The sequence below is a fragment of the Lucilia cuprina genome, chromosome 3, assembly GCF_022045245.1.
Source record: "Lucilia cuprina isolate Lc7/37 chromosome 3, ASM2204524v1, whole genome shotgun sequence".
Classification (NCBI taxonomy): Eukaryota; Metazoa; Arthropoda; class Insecta; order Diptera; family Calliphoridae; genus Lucilia; species Lucilia cuprina.
In genome coordinates this window covers 53462926-53490624 of record NC_060951.1, presented here as the reverse complement: position 1 = coordinate 53490624, position 27699 = coordinate 53462926, and the positions used below count along the sequence as shown (strand labels likewise).

Genomic DNA, 27699 nt, shown 5'->3' with positions numbered 1-27699 from the left:
GTTTTTAGTAAATGTCATAACTCAGGGATAGAAAAATAATGCTAATAACGTTATATTTGCTACAGTTGCCAACTATGTATGGCTACTTAGTATAGACAAGAACCATTTTATTCAAAGAAAATCACAGCTGATTGGTAATTTTAAGGGAGTAGAAGTAAAAAAACAGTTTAAAAGAGAAATTTAAAACAGATCCAGATATTTTTCTCTTGCATTTACAAACAAACAAAAATTTCTTTCTTGACCTGATTTAGAAGTCTGGCTGACTGCTTGGCTTAAAAATTTTAAGTTTTAAAGAAAGATTGTAGTTGAAAAGCAAACCATCAAGACAGAACAACGAAAAACATTGAAAAATAAAGGAAAAAAGCAAAAATAAAGTAATTAAAAAAGTAATAATACCAGACGAAGATAAAAATTGTTAAATAAAACGAGTATTTAAGAAAATAGTTTAATTTAAAATATAAAATTAAAAATAAATTGTATTAAGCCTAAACTGACGTGTCTTTAAAAAAAAGACTGAAAGAAGTACACAGTTTACTCAAGTTGTTATTGGTGTAGATACGTGATTTTGTTGGCGGCTCAAGAAAGAATACGTGAAAAGAGAAAGTATTCATTAAGTCAATAAATGTTTTAAAAAATCTGAAGAATTTTAACCCTACTACAAATGTAAGTTTTCTTATTTTTAATATTTAAAAAATAATTTTAATTAAAATTTCATTTTTACAGCACAAAATGGCCAAAGATAAAATTAAAGATCACACCCCTGTAATGAATGGCAAGTTACATCAAACAAATGGCAAAAGTCACAAATTCGAGGCCAATTCTATGCCGCCCCAAAAATCCCTAATTACTGCCTATGTTCTTTGGTTATTTGGTGGTATTTTTGGTTTACATCACATTTACTTGCATCGCGATCGTCACGCCTTTATTTGGTGGTGCACATTGGGCGGCTACTTTGGTGTGGGTTGGATATTTGAAGTCTTCAATATACCCAGTTATGTGCGTGATGCCAATGAAGATCCCAAATTTATAGAGGAATTTGTTAAGAAATTGCAACATTATCGTAAACCGCCCTATTCGGGTAAACGTTTTTTGGGAGAAGTTATGATTGGTTATCTATTTGGTCAACTTTATCAGATGGCCATACCAGAGACTTTATTTATGGGCATCGACTTTAGCTTTTTACATTGGCTGATACCAGTATTTGTGGCGTTAGGGGTTTGGACCGTGGGCAATATAGGTCGTGAAAAAGGTGTATTGTGGCATTGCCTTCTAGCGGCCTTTGCCTCCTATCCAGTGCGTTATTTCATTTATGATGAAACTTATACCCTTCTCATAACCGCTTTGGCTGCGGGACTTATTTTCGATCACTTCTCCAAAGAATGGTTGCGTACACCACCCAAAAGACGCGGTAAATTGGAGAGAACTTTAAAATTCACCGGTGCCCTATGTATTTACTTCTCCCTCTGGGGTTGTTTCCTTTATTTCAATGGCACCATATCGGATGAAGATGGCAATGAAGTGCCCATACATGAAGCCTTCCAAAACTTTTTAGCCTCGGCCTGGTGGACCGATATAGCTCAGGCCTTACAAGACACCTACAACTATGCTCAACATCATGGTTGGTATGAGACCTGGAAGGAAATATTCGAGTCAATGGATGTAGATGGTGAGCGTAATTCCTATAAGGTATTAGGTGTTAGTGCCACCGCTTCTCAGTCAGAGATCACAGCAGCCTATCGTCGCCTCTCGAAGGAATATCATCCCGATAAGGTTAAAGATGAAACACAAAAGGCTGCGGCCAATCAACGTTTCATTGAGATACAACAGGCCTATAGTGTCCTGTCGAAAATTAAATCATCACGTCGTCGTAAGAATACCAAATCAGTAGATGATGAACCTATAGTTTTGTAGGCGTAAAAATGAGTGTTTGTATTTATTTTTGACTGAATTCATTTAAGTTTTTATTCATATACAGTTCCCTTTTAACACGTTGATTTACTCATGTTTTGAAATTAGAATCCAGTGCACATTTAATCTAAGTAAAATTTATTTTAAAATTAAATTTTATTTATTTGTTTTTCTTCATTTTTAGCTTTAAGTTAAACGAATGTTAGTTTTAAGTATGTACCTATTACAGAATTTTTTTAATAAAATTTAAGTTTAACATTTAATAAACAGATTAAGTACAGTCCGTGGTACAATGTTCAGATCGAATTATTGGTTATCGATCCGTCAGCCAATTTCATCTAGGCTGACGGAACGATAACTATCTATGGATAGATAGATAGATAGATAGATATATAGATAGATAGATAGATAGATAGATAGATAGATAGATAGATAGATAGATAGATAGATAGATAGATAGATAGATAGATAGATAGATAGATAGATAGATAGATAGATAGGTAGATATGTAGATAGATAGATAGGTAGATAGATAGATAGATAGATAGATAGATAGATAGATAGATAGATAGATAGATAGAAACACATTCTCCATTTGCACATTTTTTCGCTCATCCTCTTTTGTGCCGTCTCAGAGTTTCACAAGCAGCTAGAATTTACATGATTATAAGTTCTTTACCGATCGAAATATTAAGCGCTGATTTGAATAATATTTAAACTCTGTAAGATTATTCATTTACTTATGTTTTCAGAATATATAGTAATGGAATTACCCACATTTTGTAAAATACAAAAAATTACTAAATATCGATCAGAATAATTACTAAAAAGTTTGTAATCCAAGTTAATGAATGAAAATAATTGATGGGAATCAATAATTATACCCTCCACCTTCGTGAGAAGGGTATATATAAGTTTGTCATTCCGTTTGTAATTCCTATAATATAATTTTCCGACCCTATAAAGTATATATATTCTGTATCCCTATAGATAGCGGAGTCGATTAAGCCATGTCCGTTTGTCTGTCTGTTGAAATCAATTTTCTGAAGACTCCAAATATTTTCAAGATCCAAATCTTCAATAATTCTGTCAGACATAAATAACTGAGATATGGGTAAAAATCTGAGACTACCTCTGAAAATTTCCTCAACAAATTATAAATAAAAACATAAAAACAACAATATGGAGATAAAGCAGTAATATGTTGGTAATACAGCTCATATGTGTTTGGGGTGGTAGTACAGTTTAACGGTGGTAGTACAGTACAATAATATTAATATTTATAATAATTAAATATTTTAATATTTCTTTCTGCTACAGTTTATATTTGTTTGTGTGTACATATGTTATGTGTGACATGTGTGCAGAGATACAAAGTCAATAAAAACTGTTTTTTAAAACATACTTGGTGAAGGGTATATAAGATTCGGCACAGCCGAATATAGAAATCTGACTTGTTTTTGATTAGATTTTTTATTTGACGGAAATTTTCAGGCAAAAATTCCATGTCAGTGAACCTTTGGTCTTCACATCATTCCTGAATGAAATAATATTCTTAAATTTTAGTTCTGACACAGAATTCAAAGCACGTTAGGTTTTCCTTTAATATTTTGAAAAAATAAAAAATTTCTAATAGTATGATTTAACGGTTGGCTAACCCTGTCTAGCCTAACTTTCACCTTGAAATTCCCCAATAAAAACTCTTGATTTTTTTTTGAACAAAATAATTTTTCTTTATTTCTTAAAATACAATTTTTATTAATATAATAATATTAATAGTATAATTAAACTAAAAGTTTTTTTATGATTCTTCTTTTTTTCGATTTTCCTTAAATATTATTACATGTTTCATGTAAAATATTTATTTCACAATTTGACAGTTTCATACAGCTATTATATTATAATATTGATTCTTCGAATATATTTTTTTATTAAATTTTTTTTTTGTGTTTTATTTTACAACATTTTGTTTTTCAATTAATAAAATTATGTTTTTTTTTTTTTGCAATTTCTGCAAATAAAATTATTAAAATGATCGATCACAATCATAAAACACAATTTCAATAAATTTGAAAATAAAATTTGTTTAAATTAATATAACTACTTAAATAAACTACTATTCAAAAACGATTTCAAATAGATAAAACAAATAAAAATTAAAAGCTTTAAGAAAAAAGAGCTTTTTTAAGAAAAAAACAAAAACGAAAAATAAAATAGAACAATTTTAAAAATAAAATAAAATGAATAATTAAACTAATGATTTTTTTAAAAGTAGAGTCGAAGTGTAGTAAAAACAGTAAAAAGAGACAAATAAAAATAAAATTATTAGAGAAAAGAATGTAATGAAAAAATGAACGAAAGCAAAGAAATAAGTAAAAGAAATATTTAAAAAAAATAAAATTTTCTTAAAACTTAACATAATACTGAGCATATAATGATGATATTTAAGAGAAAACTAAAACATTTTATAGTCTGAGCTTAATGAAAGTGTATTAGAGAGATAGTGGGAGAGAGAGAGAGGAGGGTGAGGTGGAGTGGTGTGATAGTTTTGGAAAAAAATACAATTATTTTTCCATGAATTTTTTACTATTTTCACTACAATTACAGTTATTTGTGTTTGTGGTTTCTGGAGACATTTGGAAATATGTTTTTTCTTTTTGTTTCCCCATGGACAGACCATTGTACACTTTCATGTTTTAACATGTTTTTTTCATTCGTGTTAGTTCTTAAGTAATATTTAACAAAAGTTTCTGGTTTCTTACAGAGTTTTTTTTAGTTTATATACAATTTTCGAAACTTTTCTTTTTAGAAATTTTCATTAGATTTTTATGAGAAAACAAAAAATTGTAATGAAAATTTTCTTAATACAACTTTAGTAAGAATCAAGCTTAAAGCCTAGGAAAGCTTTTATGTTGTTACTAAGTTATAAGTTTTAGTTTGTTATAACAAAAGCTTTAAACAGCTTTTTTCAACAATAAAATTGTTAGTTTGTTTGTTTAGTTGTGTTTTTTAATGAAATGTTTTTTGTTTAGAAATGTGTGACTACAATATCTTCTTCGAGATCATCCAATTCATCATCGGTTTCTTCAACTTCTGGGGTGCCATTGACATTAGCCTCGGCAGCAGCTTTAGCAGCAGCAGCTTCTTTCTCCTTTTCAGCCAATTCAGCCTTTTCTTGCTTCTTGATTTTACGTTGCTATATAGAAAATACAAAAAAAAAAAAAAAATAAATTTAGTTAATGTTCTCTAATAGGGAAATATGTATTTTAGTTTACCTTCTTTCTGTAGAGAATTTCTACAATGACATAGCCAATGCAACCCAAAGTCAACACAGCCAATAGAATATAAAGTTTCATGCGTGCACATAAGGTGGTGGCATAAGCATAAGCGATCACAAAGCCAGCCGATTCCCAGAGACGATAATTGGAGAAGGCAGCTTCCTTGTTACGTCTGAACAGCAGACCATATAAACCGTTGATTTGTGTTTGCCATACAGCATCACCAACACCCCAGAGACCGGACATGGCATAGAAGATCAAAGGATTGTCGGGACTAGGACGCCAGAACAATTCTACGGTAATCAAAGTGAAATGCACGACAGCACCCAAAACAATGATGGGAGTACGACCAATATATTTCATCACTGAACCGAACAATATCGAACAGATGGCATTGACGACACCAAAGCAAATCATAACGAAACCAATTTGATGGATACCCAAGGCACAGGATACATAGGCCTGTGTAAAGTCAGCACCGATGAAAGCCTGTTCCATGCCAATGAATACAGTAATGGGAATAAGCAATTGTTGATTGGGTTTCTTCATTTGACGGAAAGTGGCCGACAACAGTTCCATGCCGGATAATTCCTGAGCCGATTGAGAGCCTTTACGTTTTTCACCATAACGCTTGAGCGGATCCAAGAAGAAGGCAATAATGGCAACAGCAGCAATGATACAAGACAAGTAAATCATTGAGATTTCGAAGATTTCATGATCTGGAGGACGTTCCAAATTGGTGTGACCGCTGGCACCGTTAACGCAGAAATTGGCACCACAGTATTTGAGATCTTCTTCGGAAATAGTGCTGTTGGCATCACCACCACCGCTACCATGAGCACCACTAGAGAGCACTGTAAGAGAGAAGAAATAAAAGACATAAATTAGAGAATTTGAATTGGATTAAAAAAAAACCTTATTTAGAAGAAATAAAGCGTTTAAAAAGCTTTTTGAAAATAGCTTTATAAGCTTGAGAAATATTTTACAGTTTTAAAAGCTTGAAAAAAACTTTAAAGCTGAGCATAACTTAACTCTCACATAGAGATCAAAAAGTTTGCAATCGATTTTGAACTTACCAAGACTGGAGATAAGATTTCCCCACAATTCAGCTGTTTGCCAGGCCAAAAAGAAGAAGCCAAAGAATCTTACAATAATAGCATCCACAGCCTGTTCTGTTATTTTGGCATAAACTTGACCGACTTGAGTCAAATATGTAGCTTTGGAGGCCCACATAGGAGCAGCACCCAAACCGACTAGAATACCAGCAGGAACCAATGTATAAAATCTATTTAAATTTAAACAGAAATGGTTAGAAATAAGCTTTTGAAAATGCCAACGAAAATAAACTTACTTAGGGAACAATTGGAAGGCAATGTAGGGGGCATAGCACAACATACTGAATACCAAGGTCCATTTAACGGTTAATTTACGAATAATTAAAGTAGGCAGGAATATACAGGAAACAACTAGAGCCGCATAAATGGCACTAAGTGACACGGTACCCAGACCATCTTCGGCATTAATTGACGACTGTAAATTTGCCGTACCCTATTAATGTAACAAACAAAGAAAACAAATTTTTATTATAAAAAAATAAAAGTTTGTAGATAAAATAAAATCTATAAAGAAGAAACTTACCTGAAACGCTGTAAATTGTACCATAAAAGCAAACGAAATAATGGAAATATTTTTCAGTATACGCCATTTTTCACCCGGATTGAGTATAACTTTCTCTCTGAGTGAGGCTGTGTCTGGCTCGAAACCAGCTTTTGGCTAAAATTATACAAGCAAATACAAAAAAAATTATTTGAGTTTAATTTATGTAAATTTTATTGTTTTTTTTTTTTTTGTAAAACCAAAAAAATACTGTTAAAAAATTTGTTAAAACTAATTACAAAGTTAATGTTATTTATTGGCTACAAATTGTTTTAAATTACAGTAAATGTTTTTTTTTGTGAAATTATTTTTGTTATTTTTTTTTGTTTAATTTTTATTTGCAATTGTTTTACTTATTTTCAAAAAAAACTTGTTGTTATATTTATCAATTGTTATTTTCTTAACTGTTTCTATCAATAAAGTCTAATATGCAAATATTTTTTTATTGCCAAATTTAGCCATGATTATATTTACCAAATATTTGTTAGACAAAAAAATTATATATAACACACACTCCAAAATATGTTTAAATAACCAAACAAATGCTAATTGATTTTTACTTCATTAATGTTTCTTTTATGGATTATGTTTTAAAAAAAGTGGGGAGAAAAACATATTGCAAATGTTTGAAGTCTTGGCTATTTATTAGTCTAAGCCATGATCATTTTTATTTATTAAGCTTTGAAATGTAAGGCTAATTCTTTACTATTAATTTCACGTACTATTGGCACCCACCTCGAGTTTTACAGTGAGGAGCAAATAAAGTGGTTGGGAATTTTAATAGACAAACCAAGTGATTAACGATTTATTATATTGCCAGAGTAAAACTAGAAATGAATTATAACTGAATTAGAGCTGCATAAGAACTGAATTACAGCTGAATTCGAACTGAACTAGAACTGAAGTAGAACTGAACTAGAACTGAACTAGAAATGAACTAGAACTGAACTAGAACTGAACTAGAACTGAACTAGAACTGAACTAGAACTGAACTAGAACTGAACTAGAACTGAACTAGAACTGAACTAGAACTGAACTAGAACTGAACTAGAACTGAACTAGAACTGAACTAGAACTGAACTAGAACTGAACTAGAACTGAACTAGAACTGAACTAGAACTGAACTAGAACTGAACTAGAACTGAACTAGAACTGAACTAGAACTGAACTAGAACTGAACTAGAACTGAACTAGAACTGAACTAGAACTGAACTAGAACTGAACTAGAACTGAACTAGAACTGAACTAGAACTGAACTAGAACTGAACTAGAACTGAACTAGAACTGAACTAGAACTGAACTAGAACTGAATTAGAACTGAACTAGAACTGAACTAGAACTGAACTAGAACTGAACTAGAACTGAACTAGAACTGAACTAGAACTGAACTAGAACTGAACTAGAACTGAACTAGAACTGAACTAGAACTGAACTAGAACTGAACTAGAACTGAACTAGAACTGAACTAGAACTGAACTAGAACTGAACTAGAACTGAACTAGAACTGAACTAGAACGGAACTAAAACTGAACTAGAACTGAACTAGAACTGAACTAGAACTGAACTAGAACTGAACTAGAACTGAACTATAACTGAACTATAACTGAACTAGAACTGAACTAGAACTAAACTAGAACTGAACTAGAACTGAACTAGAACTGAAGTAGAACTGAACTAGAACTGAACTAGAACTGAACTAGAACTGAACTAGAACTGAGCTAGAACTGAACTAGAACTGAACTAGAACTGAACTAGAACTGAGCTAGAACTGAACTAGAACTGAACTAGAACTGAACTAGAACTGAACTAGAACTGAACTAGAACTGAACTAGAACTGAACTAGAACTGAACTAGAACTGAACTAGAACTGAACTAGAACTGAACTAGAACTGAACTAGAACTGAACTAGAACTGAACTAGAACTGAACTAGAACTGAACTAGAACTGAACTAGAACTGAACTAGAACTGAACTAGAACTGAACTAGAACTGAACTAGAACTGAACTAGAACTGAACTAGAACTGAACTAGAACTAGAACTGAACTAGAACTGAACTAGAACTGAACTAGAACTGAACTAGAACTGAACTAGAACTGAACTAGAACTGAACTAGAACTGAACTAGAACTGAACTAGAACTGAACTAGAACTGAACTAGAACTAGAACTGAACTAGAACTAGAACTGAACTAGAACTAGAACTGAACTAGAACTGAACTAGAACTGAACTAGAACTGAACTAGAACTGAACTAGAACTGAACTAGAACTGAACTAGAACTGAACTAGAACTGAACTAGAACTGAACTAGAACTGAACTAGAACTGAACTAGAACTGAACTAGAACTGAACTAGAACTGAACTAGAACTGAACTAGAACTGAACTAGAACTGAACTAGAACTGAACTAGAACTGAACTAGAACTGAACTAGAACTGAACTAGAACTGAACTAGAACTGAACTAGAACTGAACTAGAACTGAACTAGAACTGAACTAGAACTGAACTAGAACTGAACTAGAACTGAACTAGAACTGAACTAGAACTGAACTAGAACTGAACTAGAACTAGAACTGAACTAGAACTGTCCTAGTTTATTTCATTCTTACTCCATGACAATAATTGTAAATAGTATATTGTTAAAATAACATTTTTACGATATCTTAATAATAGCAAAATAAAAAAATAATCATTATTATCACAGCGTAAACAAAAACATGTTTCAAATATTTTAATTAATCAGTAATTTGAAAATTATAAGCAATAAACAAATCATAATTAATAAATAAAAAATAACAACAATAATATAAAACTATTATCAAAATTGTTAATCAAATTTGAGCTGTAATTACACAAGATTACAATAATAATTGTTTTGAAAACTTTTGTTCTCTCTACAAAAGCAGCCTTAAAGTAGGCTTTAATTTAATAAAAGTTAAATTCCATAAAAACTATATAATGTTAAATACATTCAGGACTTTCTTTTGGTTAATTATTTGTTTTATAAGAGACATACTTTAGTCACGTTTATTACTATATTTGCATATCAATTAGCTTTCCACTCCTTTAAACTTAAACAATTATGTTTGTTTTCTTAATTGTATGGAGATTTTTCAATGTCTGTAATTTATGTAAGTGTTTAACACATGTTATAGCTTGTAAAACTTTTATTTTTATATTTTTAATTGCAGACATGTATGTACAATAAATTTGTTTTCTGTTTATTACATTATTTAAGATTTCTTTAAATAACCGGACTTAAAATTATCTCCCACCTTAAGTTTTTAAAAATATCACGTTTTTAAAGTTTTTTTCCAAACTGATTTGTATCATTCCCAATGTTATGAATTTAAAAAAAAACGGACCATTTTTACAAGTATTATACAGTGCTAAAACACACCTTTATTATAGTTAAAAAGTATTTTTTATAAATTTTAAAAACTACAAAGAAATTTACTAAAATTTAACACAATGTACATATGTAGGTCACTATCAAAGATTATGTCGTTAAAAATGTGTTGTTTTTAATACAAAAGCATAAACGTGTGTGAAATTATTAAATATCCTTTTATAAGAAATTTTTGGAGGGATTTAAAAAATGTACAATTGTCTTGCAACTCTTATGAACAATAAATCAATATATTTTTCCATGAATTCAAAATACTTCTGTTTAGCTTATAAATTCTTATGTGATTTTTCTTAAATTGTGGCCACTTAGTTCTCTTAGTGCCAACCACTTTTATTACTAAAAAGTCCATAATGTATTTTATTTGTTATTTTTTATTTTTAACACACATTTTTTATAAAAACTGAAACTATTTGTCAAAGTAGTTTAGTTTCGTAATATTCATATTACTTGCATGTTTTACTAAATTAAATTTTTATTAAATAATTTTATTTCGATCTCCTCTTTCCCCGCACACCATTTAAAACAAAATTTAGCAGTTAACGTCAAATTTAAAATTTTTTAATTAGTTAAGTGCATGGAAAAAAGTTCAGCAGCCAGCGTTTTGGTGCTTTTCCCTTATAGCTTGTAATAATTTTATTAAAAAAAACTTGTTGAGCTACTAGCATTTCTTTAGATACATACATCACAAAATAATAATGATTAAACAAATATTGTTTACTTGCATTATTTTTTTCAGGCAGATAATTTACGAAATCAAATTTTAATTTAAAGGAAGATTTTTGATTAATAAAAATTTGTAATTTTATAACACATTTTATGATATATAATTTTACAATTAAATGCAATATATATTCATGGGCAAAAACGAATTTGTTATGCACTTTATATTACAGAAAAAAGTTTCTCTATTATTAGGTTTTAATAAAAAAATATATATGTATAATTTTTTGTTTTGAATAGATGCTCAGTTCTAGTTCAGTTCAAGTTCAGTTCTAGTTCAGTTCTAGTTCAGTTCAAGTTCAGTTTTAGTTCAGTTCTAGTTCAGTTTTAGTTCAGTTCTAGTTCAGTTCTAGTTCAGTTCTAGTTCAGTTCTAGTTCAGTTCTAGTTCAGTTCTAGTTCAGTTCTAGTTCAGTTCTAGTTCAGTTCTAGTTCAGTTCTAGTTCAGTTCTAGTTCAGTTCTAGTTCAGTTCTAGTTAAGTTCTAGTTCAGTTCTAGTTCAGTTCTAGTTCAGTTCTAGTTCAGTTCTAGTTCAGTTCTAGTTCAGTTCTAGTTCAGTTCTAGTTCAGTTCTAGTTCAGTTCTAGTTCAGTTCTAGTTCAGTTCTAGTTCAGTTCTAGTTCAGTTCTAGTTCAGTTCTAGTTCAGTTCTAGTTCAGTTCTAGTTCAGTTCTAGTTCAGTTCTAGTTCAGTTCTAGTTCAGTTCTAGTTCAGTTCTAGTTCAGTTCTAGTTCAGTTCTAGTTCAGTTCTAGTTCAGTTCTAGTTCAGTTCTAGTTCAGTTCTAGTTCAGTTCTAGTTCAGTTCTAGTTCAGTTCCAGTTCAGTTCTAGTTCAGTTCTAGTTCAGTTCTAGTTCAGTTCTAGTTCAGTTCTAGTTCAGTTCTAGTTCAGTTCTAGTTCAGTTCTAGTTCAGTTCTAGTTCAGTTCTAGTTCAGTTCTAGTTCAGTTCTAGTTCAGTTCTAGTTCAGTTCTAGTTCAGTTCTAGTTCAGTTCTAGTTCAGTTCTAGTTTAGTTCTATTTCAGTTCTAGTTTAGTTCTAGTTTAGTTCTAGTTCAGTTCTAGTTCAGTTCTAGTTCAGTTCTAGTTCAGTTCTAGTTCAGTTCTAGTTCAGTTCTAGTTCAGTTCTGGTTCAGTTCTAGTTCAGTTCTAGTTCAGTTCTAGTTCAGTTCTAGTTCAGTTCTAGTTCAGTTCTAGTTCAGTTCTAGTTCAGTTCTAGTTCAGTTCTAGTTCAGTTCTAGTTCAGTTCTAGTTCAGTTCTAGTTCAGTTCTAGTTCAGTTCTAGTTCAGTTCTAGTTCAGTTCTAGTTCAGTTCTAGTTCAGTTCTAGTTCAGTTCTAGTTCAGTTCTAGTTCAGTTCTAGTTCAGTTCTAGTTCAGTTCTAGTTCAGTTCTAGTTCAGTTCTAGTTCAGTTCTAGTTCAGTTCTAGTTCAGTTCTAGTTCAGTTCTAGTTCAGTTCTAGTTCAGTTCTAGTTCAGTTCTAGTTCAGTTCTAGTTCAGTTCTAGTTCAGTTCTAGTTCAGTTCTAGTTCAGTTCTAGTTCAGTTCTAGTTCAGTTCTAGTTCAGTTCTAGTTCAGTTCTAGTTCAGTTCTAGTTCAGTTCTAGTTCAGTTCTGGTTCAGTTCTAGTTCAGTTCTAGTTCAGTTCTAGTTCAGTTCTAGTTCAGTTCTAGTTCAGTTCTAGTTCAGTTCTAGTTCAGTTCTAGTTCAGTTCTAGTTCAGTTCTAGTTCAGTTCTAGTTCAGTTCTAGTTCAGTTCTAGTTCTAGTTCTAGTTCTAGTTCTAGTTCAGTTCTAGTTCAGTTCTAGTTCAGTTCTAGTTCAGTTCTAGTTCAGTTCTAGTTCAGTTCTAGTTCAGTTGGAACAACTTTATAAGATTTCTCTTAAAAGGGTCATTAAACCCTTTGCTTAACAAGTCCTGACCCGATTGCTAAAAAAGAACATACATAAATTAATTCCTAGGGGTTTACAAAATTTTCCCTAAAACACCAAGCCAATCCTAGAAATTATTAACCTAATAACATGTTAAACAAAACCCAAAACCCATAAAAAATTCCAGCCGCTTTAACTACCTGTTCACTGATCAAAAATGTATGCCATTAATATGTTGGTCAGGCTAAATAGCTCCACACGACAAAAAAACAAAATAAAAAGACTATTTAAAATATTTTTTTTCGAAAACTCTGGCAAATGAAATAAAAAATAACGCAAAATATATGCAAAAATTAAACACTTGTGTTCAACAAGTTTATGGACATTTTCAAGTATTTACTTAAAAAAACTTTTCAAGTCAATACAGAAAAAAAACGCAAAAAAACTAAACAAATTTTTATTAAACAAGTCACTGCAAACACTGGGAGAGTTTCCAAAAGAGAAATAGAGAGCGAAAAAATATTAATAATTTATTAAACAACAAAATAAACTAATAATAACCACTTTAAACCAGTAGAAACTAAATTTAGAAAAACAAAACTTATTATTTACAAAAGCAAGTATTGAACATAAAATAAACAGGAAAAAAACTACAACAAATTGTTTATATTAACTATTTTAAAAAACAAACAAAAAATTAAATTAAAAAAGTTTAAAATTTGTTGCAGTTTAAAAATTTGTGTAATATTGCTAAACAATGTTTATAAACATTGTTTGAATGTGTATGTGTAACAAAGCAGAACAAAGCAGAAATTCTAAAGGATTAATTCATGAAAATATTACATTATTTTAAATCAAATTTTAAACAAATATTTAATTGCTGCAATTATTATTAGTATTAAAAAATCTTTTGTTAAACTTTATTGTTTAATTTATAAAAATCAATAACGATTTCGTTCTTTCAATAAATTTGTAAAAATCTGGTTTCTTTAACAGAATAAATCTCAAGTACCCAGCTGGTTTTAGTAGGTATCGTATTTTAATGGTTATTTTTAGACACATATCATAAGACTGCAGCTGAGATTGTGTAAGTAAAATATGTATATAAATTTTTACTTTGTTTGACCGCAAAAATACATATATCTGTTAAGACTTTTGCAACATTATTTTTTGTTTGTTTTACTTCTCTTGCTAATATTTATTCATACATACATACATATTTACATATATTATATTCTCCTGTTTAACTACAAGTTTTTCTTTTACAGCATTTTGTTGTTATTGTTGTCGTCAAGCCAGACTTTAAGCACGAGATTTGTGAATTTCAAAGTTTATTTTTAAAAATTTTCTTTTAACTCGTGTTGAAATGCGTGCTGGTTGTGCAAAAAAACAAAAAAATTGTCTGTCTCTATGGATTGGCTGTGTCCATTTGTTTGTCCGTCTGTCGTGTGTCTTTCACTTGTACATGTACTTTTTTGTGTCTGTAAAATTTGTGGCCAATTTGATATCAAATCTTGTTTAATAAAGTTTGGCTTGTAAAATCATTTTGTAAAGAAGCAAAGCCCATTTCTGTCGGTGTATTGGAAAAAATGTGTATTTTACAAAACTTTTTATTTATTGTCTTGTCTCTGGGTAGTTTTCAAATGTTTGTGTCAGTGTTATTTTTATTTACTGATGATATTTGGCCTGAAGCAAATTTATGTTTAATTTTTATAATTTTTCTTTCGATTTTTATGCTATTTACTTTTAAAGACAGAATCTGTTGGGTTTGTTACATTGTATTGCTTTTGGTTTCTTCTTTATATGTTTGTTTTCTTAAGAAAAAGTTAAGTTGGAGACCAGAAGATGCTGTAAGTTTTTAATCTTGATTTGGTGTTTTTTTTTGTTTTTTTTTTATTTTAAGAATAAATTGATTTCTATTGACATGACTTAAAAAGGCGGTGGTTGATGTGTGGGGAAGGTGTTCTAAGTCAACACAGTTGGTTTAAAATGAAATTTTTTTCTAGTTCCAGTTCAGTTCTAGTTCAATTATAGTTCAATTCTAGTTCAATTCTATTTCAGTTCTAGTTCAGTTCTAGTTCAGTTCTACTTCAGTTCAGTTCTAGTTCAGTTCTAGTTCAGTTCTAGTTCAGTTCTAGTTCAGTTCTAGTTCAGTTCTAGTTCAGTTCTAGTTCAGTTCTAGTTCAGTTCTATTTCAGTTCTAGTTCAGTTCTAGTTCAGTTCTAGTTCAGTTCTAGTTCAGTTCTAGTTCAGTTCTAGTTCAGTTCTAGTTCAATTCTAGTTCAGTTCTAGTTCTTGTTCAAAAATATATTTTGTTCTTTGTAACAAAATATTTATTTATTACAAATAGTGTGTAGTTTTTCTAGAATTATTTAATATTCATATTATTTAATCGTAAAAAATTAATTACAACTTTTCAACAAATTAAAAAAAAAAGTTAAAACTTGTTCACACACTAATCCAACTTATAATCATAAACATATTAATTTAACGTTTCTTATTATTTATTTTAAAAAAATGTTCACATAAGTAAATTGTGTAAACTCTATTTTCTTTACATTTATTGTTTTAAACAATAGTCAATTAAATTTACGGTATATATTTTTTATTTAATAACACGTGCCATTTTTGTGTAATAAACAAATTAAAATTAGAAATTATAGGAAAATCCAATTGATTCTATTAAAAATAATCGATTTGTTGCTGAATTTTTCTTCCAAATCTTAATATTTGAATTTTTTAAACTTATTTGAAATAACGATATTTCTGTCAGTCACATGTGTTTGAGAAAATTAATTTTTAAAAACTGCACACAATAAAATATTTCGTATGTAAAAAATTTGAGTTAACAATTGCAATTTCGATTTTGTTTTTTTTTTTACTTAAAACAATTAAATGTTAATTATACTAAATACATATATGGAGGGGTTTATGGGAAAATTTTATTGTGTAATATACATATGTATATACATACATATGTATGTTAGCTTTTTCTAAAAAACTTTTTCGTTTTAATTCTAAAGCCTGTTTAGCTGTTATGGTCATTAAGTGTTTTCATTTTACTTTTTACTTATTGCAAATACAATTTCGCAGTTGTTGTTTGTTTTGTTATATTAAATAAATATTGTTTTTAACAAAAGTAGCGGTTATTTATTTGTCACTATTAGACGTTTTTATTATTATTTTTTTTTATCTCACTCACTCTGTCCCGGCTATGATTGATTTCAAATTGCTTTAAATGTTTTATATATTGGGTTTGTATTTGTTAAATAATACTGGTAATCAATATTATTTAATAATTTGCTTTCAATTTAATTTTGACAAGTATTTCTTTAAGATCTTAAGGAATTGTATTTGTTTTTATTAAAACAACTTATTTTTTTTTTCGTTATTGATTATTTTTCAAGGGTGTTTATGTTTATTGTAAGAAGGTGATTTAAAGATATGGTTTATTTAAAACATGTTTTCTTAAGTATTTTTTTAGTTTATTAATAATTTTGTTATTGATTTAGTATTATTTATATAAATAAATGCGTCTGGGGGTTATTTTTAATATTAAGGCATTTGAAATTTTCAAAAACGTACTGAGTAACTTTATAATATTATTAGAGAAAACAACAACAAGTTCTATTTCAGTTCTGGTTCAGTTCTAGTTAAGTTCTTGTTCAGTTCTAGTTCAGTTCTAGTTCAGTTCTAGTTCAGTTCTAGTTCAGTTCTAGTTCAGTTCTAGTTCAGTTCTAGTTCAGTTCTAGTTCAGTTCTAGTTCAGTTCTAGTTCAGTTCTAGTTCAGTTCTAGTTCAGTTCTAGTTCAGTTCTAGTTCAGTTCTAGTTCAGTTCTAGTTCAGTTCTAGTTCAGTTCTAGTTCAGTTCTAGTTCAGTTTTAGTTTATTTCTAGTTCAGTTCTAGTTCAGTTCTAGTTCAGTTCTTTATAATTCTAGTTGAAATCAAATTAATTGTAGTTCAGTCTAGTAAAGTTTGTTTATTTGGCATAATAGGGAAGTGTGTGTTATTTCCATCAGTATATTTTAACAATTTTTTTGTATTTTATCTCAAACTTACCTTAACAGGTTCATCATTTTCAAAACCTCCATTAGTAAACCCAGTCATTTTGTATGTGTTTTTGTTGTTTCTTTTTGGTTTTATTTACAATAAATTGCTATTATTCTAAAAAGAGAAAAGAAAAAAAATACAAAAATTAATTAATACACGTATTTAAAATTAATAATTACAATAAAATAAAATAAAATAACCTAAACAATGAATGATCACCAATAATATATATGGAAGTTTTTTTTCGGGTTTAAATTACACTCACGAAATAATTGAAAACGTCATAATATTTTTGATTGATATTATTTTCATTTTCGTTTTTTAATCAAAAAGCCCTAATTGGCGGTATAGTCTTTTTGTAGTTATTATTTTTATTATTAAACATTTTTGTATTAATATTTTGTTTTGTTTATTATATTAAAACAAATTGCATGTATGTTTGTCTGTTTGTTTTTTAATCATATTTTTTTAATTTTTGTCTTGCTAAAATCATGGCAAAAAGCATTCAACTGAAAAGCCGTTGACTTGTTAATAACATTTAGTTATAATAGTTCAAGTTCATGTTCAAAATTTGTATATTATTTATTATTTTTCATTTTATATTGCTGTCATCATATTAACGTATTTTTTTGTGTTTATCAATTTATATGATTATAAACAAAAAAAGATTATAGCTAAATATAATTGGTTAAAAATGATAAAAAACTATAATATTATAAAATGTAGGTATATATTAAAATATGCATATATATAATAAATAGGATTTCCTAATGTTTAATTCAGGTGCTAAAAAGTTTTGTAAAAAAATTATATAGTTGTTAAAATTATTATGTACAATTGCTTAAAAGCAGCCACAATTTTGCAACGAACTAATATATTGAGAACTGCTGCTCTTTTGGAAAATTTAATTGAAATTGTAAATGTGTGAGTTGAATGAAATATATTAATAATTTGTTTGTGATCTAATAGTTCTGTTATTTTCATAATTAACTTTTATTTTAACTAAAATTTTAAATGAGGTCTTTAAACATTTTTGAAAAATATTGAAGCGTAACGTAAATTATTTGAATTTATAATCTAGTTAAAAAGAAATCAATTCGCTCTAAAACAAATATTTTTGAAGAATAACAAAAAACTTGAAAAAAAACAGTGACTGGCACACATAGCCAACAGGTGCCATGAAGAAAATGAATGTAAACAAAATTTGTTAAATAAAGCAAAATAAATGTTTATTCTCAAAGGGTTTGGTAATGATCCTTTATGAGATCATACCTCTTTAAGCCGATCACTGCTTTTAATAAAATTTTCCTCTCCCCAACAAATTATATAATAAATTTAGTATTTAATCTAAAACATGCAAAATTAATTAATTCAATCATTATTGTAGTTCTAGGGAATAGTTTTATTCAATTATATTTTTAAAAATAATAATAAAAACCCATTAAATCGAATTATAGCAATTATACAAATTAATGAAGTCATACAAAATTATTTAATAAAAAAAAACTAAATATAGATTTTAGTCAAACAAAATTTACTAGAAAAAAAATTAAAAGTTTATGATTTTGACTTAAAATGAGATATTAATTTTTTTAGTTAAATAATGTTTTTAATGAACAATTATTTTTTAAAAGTTTAAGTTTCCATAATATTCAATAATTAACTAGAACTAGTCACGTGATTACTTACTACTAAAAGATCAAGTTGGTAGATATATATTCTATTCACATTATTATGTTTTCATTTTGAAATCACCAAAAAAATTTTAGTTAAGTTCTAGTTCAGTTCTAGTTCAGTTTTAGTTCAGTTCTAGTTTAGTTCTAGTTTAGTTCTAGTTCAGTTCTAGTTCAGTTCTAGTTCAGTTCTAGTTCTAGTTCAGTTCTAGTTCAGTTCTAGTTCAGTTCTAGTTCAGTTCTAGTTCAGTTCTAGTTCAGTTCTAGTTCAGTTCTAGTTCAGTTCTAGTTCAGTTCTAGTTCAGTTCTAGTTCAGTTCTAGTTCACTTCTTATTTCTACCTCTATATCTTTCTTTGAACTATCAAACTTGACGAGAAAACTTCTAGATAAATAAGCGGCTTAAAGATTACATATGTATAAAATATACCTATACCAGAACCAAACTTTTAGACTCTAAACATGACTACATTTTAAACTAAAGTAAAAGATAAATTAGAAAATCTAATAAACATGTTGCATTTCCCGTAAGTAAGCTTTTACAATTAATTTAAAGAAAAAGCCTTAATATTTGAGTTTCTGTTCTACCTTAAATTAAAAATGTATTCCTATTCTCCTAAATCGTAAAACTTTCCCCTTGTTCGGCTTCTGATAGAGAAAAAATTTCGCAATATTTTGCCAATTACTTAATAACTGCGCAAAAATTTTCCACTTAACAAAATTAAATAATATTTTATCTTTCCTTTTTTTTGTTACACTGAAGCCCTTTTCTCTTAATAAACGAATTTAAAATTCAACTCGTTGAAAAATTTTGCACTCTTACTTATTTATTATTTATGTATATTTTTTCCTAAGTACCAGAAACACGTGTGTTTTTTAACAACAAAATTTCAAGTTTGTTTTGAAAAAATATAAATTGTATTTAAAATAAAATTTTCATTTCGTTATTGTTAAAAAACGGTTAACAATGCGTCATCATTTGTTTGAAGATTTTAACCAGACAAAAAATATCTAAAAAAATGTGTTGAAAATGTCGCTGAACTTGTTGAAATTTTATATATTTTTTAATAAAAAAATAAAAACAACTGCGATTTTATATAAAATAACGGTTTAAAGATTTTTATTAAGACGTCATAAGGTTAATATGTGATTCCTTTGTTTTCTTGAAAATTTATAGGCATTTTTAAAAAGTTTTTCAATAAAACTTTTATTTTATTTAGTAATTACACTAAGAGATTAAGTGATTAAGTTTTACTTATATTTTTGCTAGGATACAAGTCTAGAGTGCATTTTTATCTAAATTTTTAATTTCACATTAATGTGTAAAATTCCTCAAATTTTTATATTAATTTTTTTTAACAAATATTTTTGTAATTATTTTTTTTATAAAAATCTTACTTTTTTAATTTTCAAAACAGCTGCTTAAAACACATAAAAGAAACTTTTAAGTTTCTTTTAGTTTTTTTTTTCGTTGTGATCGTTGTTATTTAAACTTTTTTATAAAAACTTTTTTTTTTTGCACATAAAATTTTAATAAAATCCAAAATGTTAATTTCTTAAAAAAATACTTTTTTTAACGTATTTTATTAATTTCTTTTTTAAACTTTATTAATTGTGTCGTTTTGCTTAAGAAACTCTCACTACTACCGATTTTGCCACCCTTATAGCTGGCCAAATGCACAATGCCAAGAAATTGCGACAATATGCGAATTTATTTATAACATATTTATTCCATTAAAAAAAGGCCCTAATCAATAAAACCAACAACAACTCGTCCAAACTCAAGTGAGGCCAACAACAAAAATAACAACGAAAAATTAAAAAAAAAAATAAAATTAATTGAATGAAATGCTAGAGAGAAGTGATACCGACCAAAAAAGAAATGATTTACAACGATATGGCCAACAAAAAAAAAAATAATAATCACAATATTATAAATTAACAGCGATTGAGTTTTAAAACAAAAAAATTCTAATAATTGTTGTTGTTTTTTTTTCTAACATTTAGAATTTGTGAAATTTTGTATTAGTGTATACGTATGTGCGTGTGTGTGTTTACTGGCCATTTGTTTAAAAGTATTCGATTTTGATTTTATACAAATATAGCTAAATCAAAACCAAAATCAAATAACTCGTTATAAAAAATCTTAGTTAAATAACCACTTGAGATATCAATAGCAAAAACTGTTATCAGTTTACCCATAGTAAGAGCCAGTCAGCATATGAGCCTGCGATTTCAATACAAATCAATACTTTACACTCGTATTAATTAGGTAGAAATGTATTTATTTCGAAAATGTACTTGTATTACAGTGGGTTGTCGTTAAATGAAATTATTTTTATATTCCACTTTTTACAAAAATTTTGATTATTTTCTTTCTTCTTTAACTTCTAAAATATTGTTTAACATTATAAAAATAAACTTCCGGATTACGGCATTCGATCCTCATTAGAATAATAAGGATTTTACAAAAAAGTTTCGAAAGCTCTTTGTTGTTCAAATAAAGAACTTAATTCAAGATTTCCAACTATATACTTAGTTTCAAAGGCTTTTAATACTTTTTTCCCAGTATAAAAGTTGAAATTTTTTCGTTACAGTTTAGGGGCCTAATTACGATAAAATTCTAAAAACTTTTAGTTTTTTATGATCTTATCAAAAATGGATCTTCCATTTTTTAAGGCTTAACTTCTTTAAAGTTTTGGGGCCAAATTATAGCATTCAGAAAGCTTTTTCTTTATCTCACAACAATCGATATTGTAAGAAACGTCTAATAACTTTCCATTTCCATTAGTAGAATACCGAAAAACGATGAAAGATCTTTGATCTTATTCTTTAAAGCTAAAGGGCCAACATACACCAGCGTTGACAGAATTCCAAACATTTTAGTTCTTGATCGTCCCAGAAAAAATAACAAAAGTGAAAAGATCTTTAGAGGCTCAACTTTTCTTGAGTTTCGAAACTTTTCGAAAATAGGTCACATTCGGAAAGTATTGGATTAATCGGTCCATTGGGGATAATAAACTGACACAATTATACAAAAGCTAGAAATTTTGTGGTCCTTCCTAAATCCAAACACTGGAAAAAGTATAATTATGTTTTTGAAACAAAATGTTACTCTAATACATGTTTAACCTGTTTAAAAGGGTCATATATTTGCCCTGTTGTGATAACTTGTATTGGACACAAATAACTATTGAGACTTTTTTCAAGGAAGGTAGAAGATAATGTTTCTAAATATTGTAAAAAGTCTTGTTTTCCTGATTCTTCAATACTTTTACGGAAAAGGCAACATTTTTGAAATAAGGGCAACACTTTAAAAATGTTAATCTAGAAACAAGATAAAGTTTTGAAGAAAACATGCACTTTCATAAATAAATTTAATTTAAACAAAACACAATTTCGTTATTAAACAGATTTTACTGTATTTCCCATTGAAGTGATAATTTTGTCGACCGATAAACTTACTATGAATAAAAGTGCATCTGCAAACGTCATATATTGCAAAATAATAAAAGAAATCAATTTCGTTTTTTTTCACAAATAAGTGTATTTATAAAAAAAGTTCAACGTTATAAATTAAAAACGTCTGTGTTTGCCTTAAAGAAAGTAATAATACGCCAAGAGTATGAAAAAATCCCAAAAACTTATAAAAACGATAAGATTACTGGATGATACCACTAAAGGTGCTAAAAAGGCAAAATTATCCAAATTTTATTTGATATAAATAATACATTTAATTAGAAAGTTTAAAGAATTTTATATAATTATTTTTTTTTAAACTATGATTCATTGTTTGTTTCATAGATAAATATAAATTATATGAAAATAATTTAGAAATATTTTATTTATTTTTGCTCTTTAAAAACAAAAACACTTAAGTTATTTATAAAATGTCATTATCATTAACAAAAAATAAAAGACACTCCTTTAAATATTAATTATCTTACATTCTAAGAATTGTAATTTTTCTTTTTAAATAATTTAGAGCAATATTTTTAAAATTTATACTAAAAGCAGAAGTTTGTTTAACCTTTTCAAATATACGGTTGTTTTTTTTTAAATAAACTCCAAATATAATATTTTATTCTGTTAGACTTGACCCAAATTTTACAATTTATTAAAATGAATTGGCAAAAAAATATATATACTAAACTAGTAAAGAAATCAAAACACACTTTGTTTTCTTAACTTTTAAGCTAAACAAAAACGTTATATTTTTCCAAATTATTAAAAACACTGACATAACAATTATTTTAAGAGAAAAAAAAAAGAACTGAAAATACTAATTACCACAAAGTTATAAAGCAATTCTTTTTATTTATTATATATTTTTTATTTTAAGTTTTTTTTTTATAAGATTTAAAAAAAATCTTTTCACTAAACACAAAAATTTCTGCTTAATTTACTTGTTTAATTATTTTGAGAAATATACAATAAATAATTATAAGAAATTAATTTAAATAAGCTAAAGTAATAATTAAGAAAATATTACACATATAGAAAAAATTTATATAAATTCAAATTTAAAGTACATAATTATTTTAATACACTAAAATTAAAGAAAATACATTTTAAAAACAATTAGAACTTATTCAAGTGCTTAATAAGTTCTAAAATTTATTGTTCTTATTACTTTTAGCATTACCTTATAAAGAACTTGTTGTCTCTTGTTTATTTAATTTAATAGTTGTTTAAATAACCCAAAAATAAACTTTCAAATAGCTTAAATAATAGAAAAATTTAAAACCCGACATCGTTTTCTTATTGCTTAATGAAAACAGAACTACTTACTAAACTACCTACTTGCAATGATTTATTTTACTCTCTATCTGTAAGCGAGAGTTAAAAGGTTATGATTTGCTTGTTAATTATGCTTATGAAAATTAAAAGCTTTCTGAAATTAATTTGAATTCTATTAAAAGTTTCCACAATATCGGATGCAGTTAGAGAGTCCCCTTTTCGGTCTCTGTGGAAGTTGAAATCAATTATATAAATCAATCAACTGTTTTAAATGACTCTTAAGCATTTCAGCTGGCTGTGGTGCGTTAAAGCAATAAAGAAAAGTAGAGATCACAAATGGGAATTTATATCAGTTCCACAAGGGTTAATACCATCAAAATCCACATTATTTCGCAACATTTTTTTTTGCTAAAGCAAAAAGCATTGCAGTTTTTTCAAATAATTTTCATAAATTACTCATTAAAACCAGCAAGACCTTCAGCTAAAGATTAGAATGTACAAGTATTTGAATAATTTGAAGTTGTAAAAAAATACTAATATAATGTTTAGATTAATAAAGAAATAAATTTAATAATATTTACATTAAGTAATAAGTTAATAAAATTATTAAGTTAATACTAACTAAAACCGCAAATAATTTAGCGGACAAATAAACTTCCGGTGTAAATTGTGTAAAAAATCAAATGAAATGAAAAATTTTTATAAAAAACATAAATATTTCTTATTTACTCTTTTTGGGGTTTAAGGGTTTCCCCAGACATTGAAGTAAATGACTCTTATCAAGGTTTTTTTTCGTTACTTTCCCTAATCAATTTAAAAAAAAAAAAATTGTTTGGCTATATAAGCAAGATAAGCTAATTTCGGCATTTCCTTTAGCATGCTGACCATTTAATTTCTAATAATCTTTGATTTTAGGTAATAAATTTTCAATTATAACAACTCTATATAAAATCTCGGCCATAACATTTTTTTAAATTTCATTTAATATTATTGCAATTTTATTATTTACTTTTAGCATTGTTTTCATTGTGTATTTCCCTTATAAAATATTTATATCAGTTCCAAAATTTTAATTTATGGCTTTCGTTTTTATTTTGTATTTTTGTTTCTTAGATTAAATCGTCATTGTTGTTATTTTGTTCTTAGACTGACTAATAAATAGGTAGACTAAAAGAATGTTTATTATACATATATACTACTAGATATATAAATCATTATTGGGAAGTTTTAACACAAGTCCAATGCTTACTAGAAGTGTGTTCAAAAAATACCTTTAGAGTATCTGAATTATTGCTCAGATAAGAAATTAATTTATAAGCCTATAACTGAGCAATATAGGGTCTTTTTTAATGAATTAAGAAAAAATAAATGTCATCACTGATTAACTTATAGTAATTAACTATCAAAATTTTGTTTTAAATTAAAACAAAATGAGAACATATTTATTTTCAATACGATCATAAATGATATTTAAATAAATCAATTTTTCAAACTCCCAGATTTTTGGTTTTCACACATATTTGAGCTCAAATATGTACATAATTGTGAGAGTAAAAAAGCTCTTAACCGATGCCTGTCTGAAAATAGGAATAGACTCTTTCATGTTCTTTTTGTTCTCTTTCTTTAACATGTACATATAAAAATCAAACATAGTTAGAGAGCGAATTTGTTTCTCTTTGTCGAAGCCTAAAAACTTAAATATTTGTTTAAAAAATAACACAAAATATCTCCATTGAATTAAAAATTTTAACAAATGACTGACAATATTTCGAGAAAAAAAATGTGTCGGCATTCTAAAAAAGAATATGTAATAATTTTTTTAAAAAATGTACAATAAATATGTTAAAATTTTTGAAAAATTTTACAATATAAGAACTTGATTATAATTAAATTATTATACAATATAATAAATACAATGATTTGACTAAAATTAAAAAAACACGTAATTAATCTTAAAACAACAATGAAAACAGAAATACTTTAAAATGCTTTTAAATCTTCAAAAAGCCGGATTTCAAATCAATCTTAAACAATAAATCGTTTTCTAAGACCAAAAAGTAACTGTCAATATAAACCAATTTTTGATAAATAAACAAAAAATATTAATAAAACCTGTTGTTGATAATACAAATATTCACATGACATTATAGATTTGTTTTAATATAAAAATATCTTTTTCTGGAAAAATTTCCAAAATCTTTTATATTATTAACTAATCTGTAACTTTTAAATGATTATTATTAAAGAAATTATTTAAGATTATCGCTGGAAACACTTCATTCATAAAATTTTTTGATTTAATGTCATAAAAATCATATGAAAATTGTATTTTTTTTATTATTTCATTATTATTTGTTTTTATGGAAGGGATTAAATCGTTTATTAATTTATTAGTAAATTAAAGTAGGTTGATAATCCATGTTGATTATACTATTGGTTCTTATATGATTTCCCTTTTATTAAGAATTTATTAAGTTGTTAGATTTTTTTGCGGAAAGAACTCTGACTGGAAAATATTGTTATTTCATTTTGGTTCCAAATGGTCATACAAAAATATACATTTTCTTTTTTAAACATTTAACCGATTTTTCGAAGCAAAAGCAATATTTCTAATTTTGCAGACATTTAGATTATTACATCTCGTCACTTAATGAACATAGCACCTAGAACAGAGCTGAAATTGAACTAGAATAGAACTAGAAGTAAACTAGAACTGAATTAGAACTGAACTAGAACTGAACTAGAACTGAACTAGAACTGAACTAGAACTGAACTAGAACTGAACTAGAACTGAACTAGAACTGAACTAGAACTGAACTAGAACTGAACTAGAACTGAACTAGAACTGAACTAGAACTGAACTAGAACTGAACTAGAACTGAACTAGAACTGAACTATTACTAAACTAAAACTTTATTAAAACTAAGCTTGAACTGACATAGAACATAAGTATAACAAAACAAGGACTTAATTGAAGCTTAAATTTGAATACTAAGATTCTACCTTAGATTTAATATAATCGTTTTATAAGAAAAAACGTGTCTTCTATTCCACCTGCTTATCATAGTAGAACTTTTCCCGTCAGATTTTTATCTAATAACATAATTATGTTTTTTCCGTTTTCAGTCACTTCATTTTTTCAACTTAAACAAATAGTTATTTTTCAAATTTGTAGCCGTTGATAAAATGAAACCCTTAAGTTATAAATAAACACCTAATCAACATAATTAGGCTAGTTAAAATCAAACCTTTAATATTTAAAATTGATTAAACTGTATTACTGTATTAAGTAAAGTATTTAAACAAATAACAAAAATCACAAACTCTTAAACAAATGTTATTTTTTATTAAAGATTATCAAATATTTTCAACAAGTAGTCCGACGTCTAGTTAAGTGTTGAAACAAACACACTTTGTACTCTTTCCCATTGAAAAGAAGTTAAATACAAACAAAATCAGTCCATAAAAACCATAAAACATGTAAATTGTTGGAAAAAATTCGTGTTAATAATACAATTTAAACGCCTAGTCATATAGTCAACAACTATGTATAACACTTAATGAGATTCAAACCCAGCGATTGCAGCAGTTAATTTTGATTTGATAGAAATTAAGACGAAAAAGTAAATACTTTAAATTTAAACATTTTTAAAAACGAGACATACAGGAAGTTTGATAACTACCGAAAATAATGGTTATCTATAAATTTGCTTCTGTGTATAAAAAAAATAATAGAATTTAATTAAAACTTTTTGGCAACAATGGAAAATGAAGTGGCTAAAAATGTAAAAGGCACGTGATATTATATACCCCCTATTTTAACAAATTTCAGTTTATAAAAGATTAGAATTTGTTAAATATATTTTATAAATGATTTTAAAATATATATTTATTTTAATAGCAATATAAAAACCATTAATCTTTCACCACTTAAATCCACGAGCTTTTTTTTCTTGTTTAAAAATATTTATTTTTTAAGTTTACTATTCGAACATGAATAATATTTTTGTTATAATGTCATGTTTATTTATATATATTTTTTAACAAACTTTTGTTTTGTTGTTGTTCGAGTCCAGACCTCTCGACGTCTTTTCGATTTGACATATTCGAGTGTTATTTTGGTGTTTTGTTTCTATTACCGTAATTTTTTTGGGAGTAGGAGATAAGATTTTTTCTTAACTCTTATTATTGTTTTTGACTTCTTCAAGTAATAATTAATTAATGTTGATAAATTCTTTATTAATAGGCGTATTAATATGCATATTGATTTAAAAAGGAAATACAATCTCTTTAATTTGCCTTTCTAACATAAACTAGAACAGAACTAGAACAGAACTAGAACAGAACTAGAACAGAACTAGAACAGAACTAGAACAGAACTAGAACAGAACTAGAACAGAACTAGAACAGAAC

At 27.3% G+C, this 27699-nt stretch overlaps 3 protein-coding genes across 4 annotated transcripts in view; 2 read left to right on the top strand and 1 right to left on the bottom strand.

Moving 5' to 3' along the window:
• LOC111675623 (probable tRNA(His) guanylyltransferase) overlaps positions 1-27699 on the top strand; it is a 141876-nt gene that overhangs the window by 39414 nt on the left and 74763 nt on the right. The gene's annotated exons all lie outside the window — the stretch shown is intronic.
• Positions 289-2191, top strand: LOC111690948 (dnaJ homolog subfamily C member 22). The gene is made up of 2 exons (XM_023453560.2): positions 289-663; positions 724-2191. Exon 2 carries the CDS (start codon positions 730-732, stop codon positions 1909-1911), a length of 1182 nt encoding a protein of 393 aa, XP_023309328.2. The 5' UTR covers positions 289-663; positions 724-729; the 3' UTR covers positions 1912-2191.
• The window catches only part of LOC111684572 (UNC93-like protein), a 30861-nt gene continuing 7338 nt past the window's right edge, over positions 4177-27699 (bottom strand). Inside the window, exons 1-7 of one of the 2 annotated variants that reach the window (XM_023446768.2) lie at positions 19945-19963; positions 16885-16989; positions 6825-6959; positions 6538-6734; positions 6263-6471; positions 5184-6040; positions 4177-5104 (exon numbers count right to left, since the gene is read on the bottom strand). In XM_023446768.2, coding sequence (XP_023302536.1) covers positions 4937-5104; positions 5184-6040; positions 6263-6471; positions 6538-6734; positions 6825-6959; positions 16885-16932 — 1614 coding nt within the window. In that variant the 5' untranslated portion in view covers positions 16933-16989; positions 19945-19963 and the 3' untranslated portion in view covers positions 4177-4936. Of the gene's footprint in view, positions 5105-5183; positions 6041-6262; positions 6472-6537; positions 6735-6824; positions 6960-16884; positions 16990-19944; positions 19964-27699 lie in introns of those variants that run through there. The other variant, XM_046946732.1, reaches the window with a different exon arrangement.

Bases quoted from the DNA above. Each gene is read 5' to 3' on its own strand.
- LOC111690948 (XM_023453560.2), top strand. From the start codon at position 730: ATGGCCAAAGATAAAATTAAAGATCACACCCCTGTAATGAATGGCAAG.